General features: G+C 38.3%; 2 protein-coding genes across 2 annotated transcripts in view; one reads left to right on the plus strand and one right to left on the minus strand.

Moving 5' to 3' along the window:
• The window catches only part of PLPPR5 (phospholipid phosphatase related 5), a 110,551-nt gene that overhangs the window by 91,643 nt on the left and 2,352 nt on the right, over window positions 1–16,556 (plus strand). The window contains exon 9 of the mRNA XM_065655787.1: window positions 16,129–16,200. Coding sequence (XP_065511859.1) covers window positions 16,129–16,200 — 72 coding nt within the window. The remainder of the gene's footprint in view (window positions 1–16,128; window positions 16,201–16,556) is intronic.
• Window positions 10,831–16,556, minus strand: part of SNX7 (sorting nexin 7) — a 30,247-nt gene continuing 24,521 nt past the window's right edge. Inside the window, exon 9 of the mRNA XM_065655786.1 lies at window positions 10,831–11,127. Within this exon, the coding sequence (XP_065511858.1) occupies window positions 11,047–11,127 (81 nt within the window). The 3' untranslated portion in view covers window positions 10,831–11,046. The remainder of the gene's footprint in view (window positions 11,128–16,556) is intronic.

A 16,556-nucleotide genomic window follows, 5' to 3' on the forward strand; every position in this document is an offset into this window, starting at 1 on the left:
TCAAGTGGGGACATTTTCAGCAGATGCACCAAACACTGGATCAGAAGAAGAGCTTCCATGGTTGGATGGAAGCTGGGTTTTTGCCACATGGGTTTTTGGTTGCACCTCTGAACAATATACAAGCCAAGAATTATTTGCAAAAATTATTCAGCAACACATTTCAAATAATGAATATTTCAAGTAAATCATTATGGACCATACTTGAATAGGAAAAGAGGCAAAATAGTTGATAAATTATTCATGCAGCTTTAGCACTAATGTAATAAATATTACATGGTGTCAGAGGGAAATGAAGGATTTTGAAATAAAGAAAGAAAATTAACTATGAAGAAAAAGCACTGGAAAATTTGAGAAGGTGAATACACAGTTTTGAGATATGTGAATAATAATGAAGAGACTAACGGGATAAATAGAAAAGTATGTCAACTGCAAATCACTTTGAGAGGCAAAATGCTCTTCCTCTTTAGTTCTTTCGCTACAGAGAATATACAAACTTCTCAAACTTCCTTCAGCTCTGTTTAAAAACAAAACAAACAAAGAAGGCTGCCTGGAGTTAGCCAGGTGGGAACATACCTGGATCTGGCTGAAGGGAATGACATCATCAGAAGTACTGATTTACAAAAGGGCTGTAACATTTGGAGAGAAATAACATTTTGAATATCAAATAACGTTACTTTCATTTTGCAGGGTGACTTTTCTCAGCAGCTTAATACTGAATTAGGACAATAGGACTGTATATTTTTTAAGGACAGAATCCATGAGGTTTCTGTTGTGCTTCGGGAAGGCACATTCAGCAGCAGTAGCTGCTGTGCCATTAAGCACGTCCGAGTGGTCAGTCAAATCTGTTCTGACATGCTGCATCAACTAACAACATCATTAATTATTTGCTGTTTTGCTCCAGTGTAGTGTGTACAGATTCTCACTAGTCTTATCAGTTGATTTTTCGTTTTAACATTTGAAAAATTAATATTTTTTTATCTTATTTTTGTGTGAGAGAGGGATTTAACCTTTTTTTTTTTCCTTCCAAATCCCTTCTTATTCACCTTCCTTTTCAAAAGTAAGTAGAAAATGGGAGAGAAAAGGAAACTAGTTAAAAAACCCCAACATATTCCAAACAGATTTTGAAAAAACTAATTTTTCTAAAAGTGGAAACAGACACATTACACATTTTTCCCCATTGACAATGGACTTGGACTTCTTTTAACCTCAGGAATAACACGTTAAAATGAAATGTTTTACGTTTGTCATTTCCATAAATGTCTCATTTACAAAATCTGTCATGGGCACACCAATCTCCTCCTCATTGGACATTTACCAGCTTTGGCGTATCAATCCATCTTTTGCACATCTGCTCAGAGAATGTAATTAGTTATACCCATATGCTGCAGAAGTACATGATAAAGCTTCAGAAACAGAAAAGGCCATGAGACTTGACAGCCTTTCTCCTTCCTACTATGTGTATTTTGTCAAAGACTTAGAAAAGTGAGAAGCTTTTCTTGCCCTCTGCCACAGAGCGGGGATATCACTGTGTTCTAAGCAACTGCAAGAGATTAGGCAAAAGCCATTTATAGTTTATTCTAATAGTTTTGGTTCTATTCACTTGAGAACAATGATTTATATTGTAAAAAGATGTAATATTCCCCAGTTAGACATACCTTCTTTCCCTGATCATTAACACACTTAGGAACTTGTCCTTGCAAAGAAATGATAGATAAGATGGACAGGGATCCTCATCTGAAGTTTTGTGACTTGGGAGACCCAGATGAGAAGCTCTTGCTACACAAAATGACACTCATATGTAGCAAATACAGAAACTCTAAGCTTATTGGTCAGCTTTACGACAGCCTCAATTTTGCTGGCAAGTGGCAAAGGAGAGAGGGAATACAACCCAAAACCGAGCTCAGCAGCTGCAAGTTGGTTCGATAACGTCTTTGTGCCACTTTGGCTCATGGGTAGAGCTGTTCCACGTTCACCAACATTTAGCCCCTGCATTCAGTGGCCATGCAAAAGGGCTGGGCAAAGGGCTGGTGTAACTCCCTTGGACTTTACTCAGCTACAGGATCCTCTAAAATGTTGGGGCGTTTTGTTTGTTTGTATTTCACCGAGCAAAATTAATTACCTTACATGCATATTAGGCTTTTCTTTCTTATGACACCGTAGTTCAAAGCTATAGATACTGGAATGGAGATTTATCCATTAATCCCAGCTTCTTCAAAGTTAACCCCAAAGGATTAAATATGCTCTGGATACACTATAGTTCCATCTCCCTGGCAAGGGGTTTGCTGCTGTTCTCAAAATCTGCTGTAATGAAACATTAGTTTAGTTTTTTCCTGGATGGTACATTTTCAGCCTCAGTTGGTGGCATGTTTAAAACCCAAGATTACAATTAAATTCACCAGAGATTTGAGCTTTCAACAGGACCTCACCATCATGGTGTGGAGCAGAAGCCACTGGCCACTACTTGAATGATATGGTACAAAACAAATTTGGAAAATGCTGAATTCTGTCAACTCTGTTTTCTTGTTTTCTTGCTGAAATCTAAAACAATGCATCACTGTTCACTATCTGAACTAATTCACAGTGATTCAACATTACAGAAACACTATGTTAAGCTCATCTCTGACATACCACATTTAGTTGTGTATGTTGTTTAATGGCTGTACATTTTTTTTTTTTTAAAACACCAAAACAAAACAAAGCCAACTTTCAAATTATTATCATTCTTTTACTTCAGTAGGGGGTTCAAAATCAAAGCTGCTATACCTCCATCCTCCCACTTTTCTTTTGGGATTAATTTGGAAAAAAAAGAAAAGCTTTCCTAATTATAGAGATTTAGCTTTCTTTATAAACTGGCTATTTTAAGATCTGTTTACAAGATCACAATATGAAACATCATTCAAAAGCAGTGTGAATTGATTACATCCTTCTGAAGAACATGTAGCAGTAGAATATGCATTTGTAGCTGTTATACTGCCCTATAATTAAGGCTTTATTGCTTCCCTTCTAAACACATGTTGCTGCTGCTGGAGAACAGCTGAGATACTTAAGATCAGACAATGGAAAATGGTCCCCCCCCCCCCAATCACCCCCCAGCCTTTTAGAAACAAATGGCAGAAACACTGTGGTCACTATCAAATATAAGAGTAAGTCAAGATACTGATTATATTTTTCTGTTCCAGTTCCTTTTTAATGAGCAATTTTTCCCAAATATTATTAATAATTTGAATGTTGATTAATTGAGAGACTTCATATTAGAACAGCTGAACACAGTCTTCAGTCTTTTCATTGATTTCCATGGGTTCTGGTCAGCAATCACATTGGGAATATTCATGTATTCCACAGTGAAGAAGCACCATATTGATACATTTGCATGGTTAGAATTACTCAGGGAGCTCAATTCTGCTCTGAACTGATGTCACATATTTGAAAAACTAAAATTAATACTGAAACATTCCTTGCACTGAGCAGCTCTCCACACAGATGAGTGAGCTAAATGTCAGCTGCCAGCTTTTTGGGCACATGGCTGTGCCACGTGACACTGCGCTGGCTGTTTTATGGAGTTCTACATGTGTTCCTACATCCTCGCTATAAAATAGCTGTACCACAAATAATGAATTAGAACAATCTAGCATCTGGATCTGTGTTATTGGTGAGGGACTCCCAATGAAAATCTTTCCAGCCTTGCAGTTTATTTGTTCTGAATAAATATTTTTGATGAATGAGAGGCTATATTAAAGAGCAGATATGAAATAGTATTGTTTTCCATAAAGGTCATCCATAAGACAAATGCTTCTAACGGCAGATGAACATATATAGCAATAACGTTGATCAGCTTTGTCAAGTTGCAGACAATGACTTTCTGAGCAGTGAAGCCAGAATTCCCATAGCAACCCTCAAAAACTTCACACGCAATACACATTTGGTGTTGGTAGCAAGCCATATAAAGTAAGAACAGGAACGTTTTGAGTTAAGGGTTAAAAACTAAGCTAAATATAATTTAAATCATGAAAGCAAGTATCCTAATTGTATCCAAGGTATTTTTTTCCTTCTGTACTATTTTTGGATCTTCTATATTCTGAAACCTATGTATAGACTGCAATCCAAGTGACAGATGACAGTTATCGTTGTACCACTCCCAGAATCTCTTTTGAGTAATGATGTGCTCCTCAGCATCTCTCTCAGCACCCCTCCTAATGTGGCTGTGAAAGCCCCTACGAAACCTGGGAGAGGTGCTCGGTGAGCAAGAACCAGGGTGGGACCTGCAGGAAGTAGCCTTGCAGCTCTTACGGAAAGGGGAAAACAAGAAATAAAAATCAGAGAATGTCTTCTATTGGCATCTCTGCATTTTAGCCAGATAGGGAATGGCTTTTTTTAGCTTGGTTAAAAGAAGCTGGCTAAGACTTGCTGATTTGACCCAGTACTGCCTTTCTGTATTAGATATTCTGGGTAGGGCTGATGCTGGTCTGTACTGAGAGTTTCTCTGCTTCAGCAAAAACTCAGAAATGAAGAAAAGGCTAATATAAAAAAAAGGTTCCAGGTTCAGTCTTCAGCAGAAGTGTATTTCTTCATTTGCTGTGCCCATATGTGACAAAATGAGACACAACTGTATTTATATAATATATTAAAATTCTTTTAACAACTCTGTGCCATAATGCACAATAATAATCACAGAAGATTTAAGTTAGTTGCTTTTTCTGCTTTTGCACCTCCCCTTTTATATTTCTTGATTATTTTTCTTCCCCACAGTGAGACGGCAACAAAATACGTGCAGTCACAGGAATAAAGCAACATGCTGGAAGGTACCAATAAATATTGAACAACTGACATTACTATGTTAAGCTGTCACAGTTAATTTGTTTATAAAATTTGCACTGTCCTGTTAGTGAATGAAAACATAGTCTCCAAAGAGCTATTCTCACTTAGCTATTTTCTCTCAAACCCAATTATAAATCTTCCTCTAACCTTGCTTTAGCCTTGCTTTTATGTCAGCAGAGTATCTGACAGGATTTTTTTGTTTATTGAAAAAGGTATTACTGGTGGACAAAAGTAGGAGAGGATGTACTAAATTCCTGTAATAGTCTTCTTTCTCTTCATAGAATTACTCTCAATTTTCACTTTCTTTCATAGACTCACAGAATACTTCTCAGGTTGAAAGGGCTCCTCATAAACTTCCCTCTTTTGCTTCTACTAGATAGAAACTTTGGACTCTTGCGCTGTGTATATTGAAGTGATCAAGCTGTAAAAAGAGATGCAAATGCATTATTGATTCTGAAACTCCAATAAGCCAATGCTCATTTAGGTAGTTGCTGCCAACCTTAAAGGCTCAGCACCAGCTCTGTGGGGCCCAAACAATTCTCCGGGCTCCTGGGCAGGAGGTGCTGATGTTCAGAGCAACTCTGGCTTTGTCCTGTAACCAACAGCCAAATAATGCAGCGCCCGAGTGAAAAAAACAGTTCTTCACTTAGAAGTAAGGAGCTTAGTGATAGTTGTACACATATAGAGCTTCTTGCTCAGCTCTCATTACAGATACTGTTTTTTTACCTCCTGGTGAAAGCCTAATTTATAATTTAAATGAATGCAATTCCAGAGTGCAAATAAAAAAATAAATGTCTTACTTCTTTTCATTTGCAAAACAGCCTGGTGAGATGTTTAGCTTTTGTAAATAAAAAGGAAAATTAAACACACTATGACATTGCAACCACTTATTTTTGATTAAGCAAGTCAATTCACTCTTTAAGCTGACATAGTGTTATAACAATTACTTAAAGAAGAGTGAATCTTCCCCACACCACGTAATCAACGCTGCCCTGATTCTGAGGAAGTTTCTTAGTTTGGCTTTGACAGTTAAGTGGCTTACTGGCAACTCTTGGTTAATTATTAATGCAGACATAATAATGCTTATTCCTTAACTACCTGCTAAGCAATACAATTATCACAGGAATTATTCCTGCTGTCATTTCACAGTCTAGATCAAAAATTTTAAACCTCAAAGTATGGCTTTTTGCCTGTAGGAAAACTAATACAATGTTTTATGATAATTTTTCTGATTATATTTTAAACAAGGACATCTTTTTACAGTTCTGCATTTCTTTAATCGTGTATCTTACCTAAACCAGGATGTACCTTCACTTTTCAGGTCCTCAAAACCCCCCAAATCCACTGAAAGTTTGTGGCTGTCCCTTTCAGGATGAGCTGTTGCCTCTCTGTTCCTGCCAGCGAGGCAGAGCCGCTGCCTGCAGTCGGGCTGCACTCTGCAGTGCTGCAGCTTGGAAAAGCAACACAGGAGGTTTCTTGAAGGAGTTTAAGGTTCAGTTTGTTGGCCAACATTTCTCTTAGTCACTCTGTATTCAATAATCCGCCTCTGTGGGATCTGTGGGATCTCTCCACGACGATGATGGGGCTGGAGCTAAGGTAAGAGAATGCCCATCCACAGCTCATTTCACACGGTAAAAGCTTCAAAGCTGTGCAGGGCTTTATAAATGTTTTTCTGTCCAGGTGCCTTCTGCTAAGGCTGTACAATTTGACCCTCTAGTCACTCAAGTCAGCCCCATCAGCTAGCAGGTGGGGCTCCTCCATTTGTCAGAAAATGTTTATTTAGCCGTTTCCTTTGGGTAAACCTAAAACATATCAGAGAAGCCTATTGCATACACCTCTGCCCTCATCAGTTCTTCATAAAGCTGCAAGGGACTGTTTGTGCAATGTAGTGGGTAGTGCTGACATGTAGTATTAAAATGCGATGTGGGCATAAGAAAGAAAACCCCTTGATATTCCTCCTGGCCTGCAAAGCTCCTGCTGGAAGGTTGGTCTCATGATTAATTTATGTCAGCATTATCTTTATTTTAGTGATGCTATCAGTGAAATCCTGCCCATAGCTATCAGGCAAATGAAATAATTTCAATATATAAAGCCCAAATCTTTTTGAAGTTACTATTTTGGGTGCAGGCTGACAGCAGCAGGGACCAGCAGCTGGTTTTTTATGCCTGTATTTATTTCCTTTTTCTCTGGACACGTGTCCTGCCACAGATCACTTGTCAAGTGACGGAGTCTGTACCAGGCAACCATTTAAAATCATTCAGTGCTTAGAGCCACTGATGTCTTTCCCATACAAGCCATCTCTGTTTTACCTTTGTTACCAGCAATCTGTGCTGGGAACAGCTCCTGTTAGGTAGCTGAGAAGCTTTTTGTATGTTTGGTGGGTTTTTTTGTCTTTATAAGTGTTTTCAGTCTAATTCAAGAGAGAAGTGCGTTGTTTACCAGTCCTAGGTATGAACCGCTAACATATAAAGAGGCAGCATGTTCTCAACAACTGACCTTTTCTTCTGTCTTGGAATTGTTTCCTCTTTATGGCCAAGGCATGGACCAAGATGATTAACCCTTGCAGCCCCACACGCTGTGCAACCACACTTCCGAGGGAGCTGCCTGTGGTTAGCCAGGAGCTGGGGCTTGCAGACTGAACTCTGAGCAAAAGGACACCTCTTTTCATTCTTTTAAATATTTATCTGACTTATGCTTTCTAAGCGGCTGTACATAAATTCAAAATGCTGTAATGGGCACTTCAGAAGTACTTGACCAGTAACTCGCGACGACCCACCAGTGGTCCCATCTCTGGCACTGGGCAGAAAGGGCCTCACTGCGAAAAATGGAGTTGTTGGACCAAGAAAACACACTCGGCCACGTTTTCTCTGGCTGCCTGGGGAAGCTGATAAACTGTGCCAGTTCGGTGTTGTACGGGTGGTGATTATCTAGCTAGGAAACTGCAGGTGCAGTTTGAATGTTCTGTTTTACTGTAAAACACTAATGTTGTTTTTGAAGTGATGTCACACAGAATTTGATAATGAAAGCCACACAGAACTGAATGGGAGACTTTCTACCACTCAGAGCTGTTGTTTCATGCTCTCTGCAGACAGATACACTAAAATATTGCATCATTTTTACACTGGTTTCTTTTCTTGAAGATCAGATTTGCCTTTTAAGTGTTTAATTATTTTCAGTCTCCAAATCTCCAGAAGAAAGTTGAGGCCTCCAGACAGAAGCTTTTAGCTGTAAGCAGCTGAAAGTTGAATTCCTAGTCAGACTTCTGGCACTTCAGGAATTATTTAAAGTGGTTGGGGTCTAGGAAAATATCTGAAAACAGCAGAATGAAAATCCAGTAAAAACAGGCAGATTGATCTTGAGTAATTGAATAGTTTAAGCATTTTCTAAGCATTAGCCTAAGGAAGGTGAGCCTCCATAAAAGAAAAATCTTTGGAAATATGTCTAAGTACACAATAGACTTTATAAAATTATAAGTTTCCAAAGTATTTGTACGACACAAAAAGAACAACCCTTCATTGCACTTAAGAACAGACCTTGGTTTTGCATTATGATGATAGTGCTACTAGAAAATCACAAAAATAACAATATGGTCACAAGAAAGCCTCTGTATAAATGATTACTAAAGTCTTCCCCTCCCCTCCTCAGTTATGGTCTAGCTAAAGAGGAAAATAAATTAAAATAAATCATGAACATAATGAACGGCAGGCCACGTTTTTACCAAGGATGCAAAAACTCCAGTGGTGCTTCTGATTTCTAAATGCCTCAGAAAGCAGCTTTCTGCTCCGGCAGAATGAACAGGTAAAATCAATGCAATGCCTGTTGGCATGCCCCATCTCAGCTAACCAGACATTACATTTTCTTAGAGGAGCCTAAAGTAGAGGCTCAGTACTTAGTTTTTGGTAACACTTAAATGTTCATATCCTTCTAGGTAAGCCTGTTTAAGCTCAATTTCTTGAACTTTCGCTTATCTGGTATTCAGAGTGTTACTGCTGTCTGTCATGTTGGAATCCTGTTTATAAGACCATACACTACTGAGATTAGGAGCTAAAAACAGCGGGCAAAATTGAGTATTAATAAATGCAAATTAATGCTCACTGGGGAAAAGCCAGTTCTCCTATATATACACACTGATGGAAATTAAATTATTTAGTAACCTTCAGAATAGCTCTTAATGTTGGTGGACAGTTCTATGGAATGGCAGCTCAGCACTCAGTAGTACTTTAAGAAAAAGATTAGGAATCAGTAGGAAAGAATGATTAAAAAAATTGAAGCATAATTATGACAACATGTACATTTTTAGTGTGCCTGCATTTTGAACACCAGTTGCAGCAGAACTAGAAAATATAGAGAAAAGCAAACAATGAGCACAGATGTGAAATGCCTTTTGTACAAGATGATATTAAGCTACAGCTTTTCCTCTGGGAAAAGAGACAGCACTTGGGAGACACACTAGAAGTTTGTAAATTCCTGAGTGGCTCGAGGAAGACAAATAGGAAACAATTGTTCATCTCTTCTCACAATTTAAGAGGCAGAGGGCATTAGCTGAAATTATTGAGTAGCTGGTTTAGTAAATCACAAAATGATTTGATTGTGGAATCAATGGACATTCAGCATTGCAAATACTAAAAGTTTAGATGGGAAAAAAGAAAGCACAGGGAAAGGCATTGCGGGCTGTTAAGCACGTTGACAGAAGCTCTGATGTTAAAGAGAAAATTCAGCGGGAAGGATACAGTGGGGAAAGAGCATAGTCCAGGCACGTTGTTCTTCCATGCCTCATGCGCACTGCTGGCCGGGACACTGCGGCACAGCCTGTGGCACCGCGCTGCCTGCGCCTGACACGGACTCGGGTGAGACGCGTGCTGCCTTCTGCTCCCTGCGCTGTCGCAGAGGCATCTTAACTGCTATTTTATAGCTGAAATAAAAGAGCAGAGCTTTCACTAATACTGCATGGAGGCAGCATAAGAACAGTCCTGCATTGCTGACAAGGCCCTGCTGGTATTCCAGGTCTCACTTGCAAGCTAAATTTCTTCAGATCAAAGCCACAAAATGACTCATCCAGCTTGGACAGGTCCACAGCCACCCAAGTGCAGCCTGTGCCCAGGAACTGACGCCCCACCGCCATGAGACGACTGACAAGAGCAAGGTCACAAATTACCACCACAAAAGGGGAAGGTGCAGAAGCTCTGCTGTTCTGCAAGACCAGAGCTGTGGTTAGGCTGTCTCCGATTCCTGCACCTCATTCTTCCTATATTCAGACTTAGGCTTGCTCAGACCCTAACTATCAGGGAGAACAACTGCAGGAATTACAAGTGCAGACTGACAGACCTTTTGGGTGGAATAATTCAATGACGGGAACAATTTAATGCATATTGTGTGAATGAATCAGCTCGTCATTTTAATGCAAAATTCTCTTTTCCTTTCTTATCCCTTTCTCTTCCACGCTGGCTATCCAGAGGGGGAGGAAGTTAAGAATTACAGGGAGGTCAGCCATGGGAGTGAAAGGTTTGATCCTGCACGCTCCAAATGGAAGCTCTTGTGTTGGCAGGATCAGTGCTGCGACTAACGTTGTATCATTGTAGAAACAGTCTGGTTTATGAACTGTCTGTTTTTTCTCTATCCTTTAAAAAACGTCAAATTGAAGATGTTTAATAGACATGTAAATGCTGAAAACTGAAAACTGAATTAACAGTACTTTAAGCAGCATTAATCTCACAGAACATGTTCAGTGTCTTTCCATACCACATTGCCATTGGGTGACTAGCACCATCTATTAAAATAATCCCCCTTGAAGACTAGGCTAGGTAATTTTACAGGTACAGGAATTTCCTCAACAAAGACAACATAACGAGCACTCCAAAATAATAAAATGCTTCTTAAAGACTAGGATACAGAATGAAGATAAGCTTTCCTTATTAAACTTTTTATTAAAATGGAGCTATTTTTACATATTTAAAATAGTTTATATCCAAATTATGCAATATTTATGAAAACAATTATATGCAAACACTTGCATAAAAATATGTAAAATCACAGCTAAGCAATATAAAGCAATATATAGCATGTTCCAAAATGTATTTCAGGACTAGAATACCTGAGTTTTCAATAAGCTGGTTTCCTGTATGTCATTGACTTTTAACGGTTAAATTTAATAATGTATCTGATCTCATAGAAAGCACTTCTTTGGTTGGGAGAAAATTCATGGAAAAGGCAGAGATCAAGCGGAGTTACTACTCAAGGCCTCTCTTCAGAATCTTCTTCCACATGAAGATCCACTGTTTGAGATGCTAGGAAGGACTCCCACGTAGCAAGGCACTTAAAAAAAAAAACCCAGATACATATGAATATAGCAGATAGATTTCTGTAAAACTGGTAGCCAAGGAGAAAAAGAAGAAAAAAAAAATAGCAGAATAAATACGCATTGTCACAAGCTGCTTTTGTGGGACTATGGTAAGAGCAAAATATGGTTTCCTAGGCAGCTCAGTGATATGCAAAATGTTAGCCAACATGCTGAGTGAGCTGTAAAGGTCACTTTTACATAATGACAAGCACACAGTGTGAGCATCGTAATTGTATGTGTGAGCATGGAAGATGCTAACATTAATTATGCTCTTCTTTAATCTCTCCTTTTAGTTACAGACAAAGATCACTTCCAAACAGAAAGTGTGCTGTCAGGCACAGTTCTCTTGTAATCTCTGTGGGTTCCTATCCTATATCCAATTTTCTTTCCAAGTTAAATTAAACCATTTTTTTCCTAAACATACAGAGAATTCATTTTTCCCCTGAGTAATGAGAAAGAAATGGGACCAGAAAAGCAGGGGTGGGGTGTAGGCAAATTGTCATCCTTACAAGAAGTAGCATTTCTCTCCTCATGGAAAAATGTATTTATAATTGTAAAACCCTTTTTTTTTTTTTTTAATTTGAAGCACCAAGACTGTAGGCAGTAAAATGAAAAAAAAAAAATCCCCAAATGATTTTGATTCAATTTGGCCTAAATGAGTATTGGCAGCTTGGCAAACCATTATAAATTATAGATTAGTGTTGACAGTCATGGCAAGGCTACACTAGGTAACCCATGGTGTGCTGATGCTTGTTACCCAAAGTACCAGGTTTCTACTATGTCAAGTCTGTCATCAGAACAGGGCAGGCAAATTAATATAAGAATTTTATTGTTTTGATGACGTTGAGAAAAACCCTTGAAATTTAAATGTTCTAATAAAATTTTGACTTATACATGCACACCTATTGCTCTTGACAATGCAGCTTATTTACTACTCACTGTAGACAGGTTTTTCATGAAGAATCTGAAATACTCACTATAAATAAGTCTTCTGAAACTTCTCAGGAATTATCTTCTTTTATATTAAAACCTTGACAGCATACTCCATTTATCTGAACTTTGAATTAAATCAGTACCCTGAAAACAGCATCAGTTCCTAAGTGAAAACTTTTGCCATAAGCTATTCAAGCCACAGTAATTTGCTATGCCCAGCTACAATGAAATATCTAGCATCCATCTGTCATTGCTTAGGAGACCGGGAAAATACACTAGTATCCATGCTGCTTGAACTCACAGCCACCTAACTCTGTCTTATTAGACTTTTCTAGTGAATGACTTCAAAACTCTACCATTAAATATGCAGATTTAATCATATTACATTGAAGAGCCTAGGTCCTGGTATTATTGCATATCTGCATGCAAGCAGACGAGTGGGAGGATCTGATAGTCATGAATAATGTTAAAGTATAAGCTCAAAGAGCAAAATGAAGAAGATGCACAGGATGAGCAGAGTTGGGAGAATCCATGATGACACAAGGACGCAGAACCAGGGATACCCATAAAATCAGGAGTCACAAAAGTAACATGAGAAAGCAAACAAAAGTCAGCACCGATTATGTCTCCAAAAACATTAAATAGTAGAAGACATGGGTCTGCAAGATAATGAGAGATGTTAAAACAGCCGCCTGACCTAAGAGACCACGGGGAAAAAAGTACGCAGGACTTTATTTCTGCATAGGTTTTTGGTTGTAATCAGGCATGTTAGAGACTGTTCCTGTTATTCATATATTGTGCCCTAGACAATGGAAACCATTAATCTACTCTCCCAGTCTTTCTTTTCTGATCTTGCTGACGGAATTCCCAACTAACTTCTGCTGCTTTTGCACACAACATTATGCTGCTGTTCAGAGCACATCTAAGGTCTGAATTACTGTGAGAAGAGAGGAATAACAGGATAAGGCTCACATGGAAATCTGCTTTCTTCATTGGCTTTTTGTAGAAATGTTAGTTTGAAATGGTAAATACAAAATCAGGGAGAAATGGTGAAAACAGTTCTAGCATGAACAGTGACCTGCAAGCGCTGCAAACTGATTTCTGACTTAAAAGGTCTTTTTGACATTTTGTATAAAGCCTTTAAGGTTTGATCATTAGATTCTCCCCGACTTTGCATGCCACTGTTGGCAGCTGAGTCTATCTGAGATGCTTGAGCTGGAAGGTGGCATCTTGGTTTTAAAATGTCAATGAGGCAGCTGCTCGCAATGTGTCTTCACTGTGGCGCTCGGACTCAGATTTCTGTTTGCTAGAGCCCGGCCTGGATTACCCATCCTAGAAGGCTGCCAGGAACAGCTCTTTTCCCAGGGTTTTTCTAGGTGTGGGAGAGGAAATGATCACTGTGTCCTGAAGAGTCTTTTGTTGGCAATGACTGACATTTATTGTCTGAACCACAGTTTAATTTATACCATGTAATTCCATGTTTTGTCATTCTATAATTTCAGTAAAGTGAATTAAAATACATATATCTGCACTGACTGAAATGTAAAAACGGCTTTCTGTTATCTTTGCAACAGTGAGCCAAACTGTGCGTTAAAATACAATCACAATATGTTGCCTAACCAGATAGATACAATCTACTGAAGTCTTTCCAGACAAAGATGCAAAGCATTTTTTCAGTTACACAAGTTACTCAGTTTTTAATTTAGCTTCGTTTATATAAAAACCCCACATTTGCCAAAATGTAAGAGCAATGGTGGCTCATTTCACTGTCAGACATCACAGTGCCGCTACAGCTGACAAGTTTTATAATTAACCATATCAAAACAAAACTAGGTCTCTGTGCCTTAGGCTCAAGCTTTTTTATATTGTGAAGCATGAACTGCATAAACGACATTTTGTTAGTGATGTATACTTCAATATTATTACAGAATGATTTTTACTTCATTCTCCTGGGAGGTTGATAATGGAGATCTAAACAGAGGATCAGTCAGCTTTCAAAAAGGAGACAGCAAGGAAAAGAAAAAAAGAAAAACCAAACCCAGGAAATTAAATGTGCATGCATAGGATTGAAATTCATAATCCAATTACTTGTAAAAGCCTGGTGGAAGATACAAAAAAGCCTACATATACAAAAGAAAAAGCAAGAGCTTAAATAAGGCTACTTTGCCTAAAATATACTGATTACTACTGCAGGTCACACATCTATTCTGCAACATCATTTTTAGAAAAAACAGCAAAAAGGTTTTTATATAGTACAATTGCATATCTAACTAAAAAGGAGATATAAAAATAGGATGTGTAGTAGTGATGATAGCAGCAGTGTGTCGCATGCCATGTGTTTTTCTGTTCCAGTTCCCTGTTTTCCATGGTTGATACCTTAAAAATACCATTTATGATGGCATTTTCTGGAGTAGAATCTGAAAATCAAGTCTTGTGTGTGTCTCAGAGAGAGACAAAAAATACTTTCATAGTTTCTGGGCGCAAGGAAACAAATACTAGAGTGCATAGAAACAGTGATTCCCACTATTAAAAAAAAGTCTTCCTAAAAGTATATAAAATACAGTTTTATGGTTGAAGTGAATGAGGGTTCAAAGGTGGATCTGGCTTTGAAGTGACATTCTCAGAGACAAACTGGCTCAGCCATGTGGGAACTTTTGAAAATCACATGAAGTTTGTTAGCGAAATTCCCAGGCACTGCTAAGGTAGGATGTGATCACCATGCATGAGCAGCTCACTTTTTGCTGTGCAACCAAATGACTACTTAAATGCCTCACTGCAGAGGCCTCTAGGGCAAACAACAAATCTCATTTATTTTCTACAGCTTTTACCAGGTAGAGAGGTATATAAAGGCTTTGGAGTTAGAGGGAAGTAGCTGTAATGGGGAAGGAGTATTGTTTTGCACTAATAAATCTTTTGGATCAATTTAAGCTTATACAACAATGTAGGTTACAGAAAGAAACTAAATTATACTTGAAATAGATAAGAAAATCAGGAAATTATTTATATTTTTGGAAAAGAGTAAGCTATGTCAATACCAACAAGAATCTCACTATATCTAAGATAACTTTAGCTTTTTATCTGATTAAGCTGCAAAGGTTTAACAGGATTAGTTAGACACGAGAAAAATAAAATTAGAGGCTATGCTTTAAAACAAAAGCTCATCCACGCACAATAAAAAACATGTTCTTTCAATGCCAAAACTAATTAAATATCACCCTACATTATGAGAAAAACACAATATTCCTGCCTTTACTAGAGCGCCTCGTGAGCAGTAGAAAGCCAAATATAAGGTCTAACTAGTCTTTGGATCGGATTGCAAAATCTAGCCACCTATGATGGTGCTTTTTCTAAATAGAAAACATTAACAAAGTTCTTTGCTGAGGAAAATTACAGAGTTTCTTTTTCTTTGATGCTGGAAATATCCTAGAGGCTATAGTAAACACACGAGAAAAACAAAAGGAAAAATTTAGTAAATGTCTAAGGGCTATGGAGTTCAACATTGCCTGGTTTGGTTTTGCTAATTTGCACCAGGAACACTTCGGACGTGCTGGCTAAATACCACCACCACCACCAACTCTGTATCTTGTTTTGGTTTTAGTAATGCTGCATCCTTAGGGCTCTGCAGAATATCTATACCTAACTTAATGAAAATACTCCTGGTGACAATCAGCTTTTTCAGCCTCAGTTCCACCCTGCGGGCAGCTTGTGATTTCAGGAGTTCGGCGGTACCTCTGTTGGCCCAGGGTGGGCTGGTTCAGACAATAGTGTCACACCTCAGGCATGGGGAGAAGGAATAAAATAAATGGTACGGCGTTAACACATTCAATAACTTTTTTCTGTAAGACAGACAAATCAATGGTATTTACTTCAGAAACAGGAGCAAAGTTCTGAATTTTAAAAAATTAAAACCTTTTCATATTTTTTTCAGAAAATCTTCCCTATTTTAGCAATGCATTTACAGTCATTATTAATACAGTATGTTACCGGCTTTAAGCCTTTGTGGAATACAGAGAGACTTAAGCATGTATCCAACTCTTTTCCAGAAGCAGAGAAAAGGAAGTAGGGAACTTTGTGAACTCTTGAGACCAGCTACAGCAATTCCAAACAATTGGTCAGTCACGGTAGTTCTTGGTTCCTAAATGACAATGTATTCAAATGTATTGTAACATAGCTTGTACATGAGCACAGGAAAGCCTTCATTCTCACAGGCCTGCATAGGAGCATCCTGTAAATTTGCAACACAGGGCTTTAGTTAGCACATTGAGAGACACAAAGAGACTGGCGATTCCACAGCTGTAGAATCAAAGGAACCATTCTTATTCAAGTATATTAAATGTAGATAGTTAATAAACTGGAAGGCAACAGAAGTAGCTCTACTGTTTTGAAGTAGTAAATCCGGAGAAACATAATTTCAGGTAACACTTTAAAGTAGTACTTCATGTTACATGAACTTTAATTCAGCTTAAGGGAG

This window comes from Caloenas nicobarica, chromosome Z (assembly GCF_036013445.1).
Source record: "Caloenas nicobarica isolate bCalNic1 chromosome Z, bCalNic1.hap1, whole genome shotgun sequence".
NCBI classification, from domain to species: domain Eukaryota; kingdom Metazoa; phylum Chordata; class Aves; order Columbiformes; family Columbidae; genus Caloenas; species Caloenas nicobarica.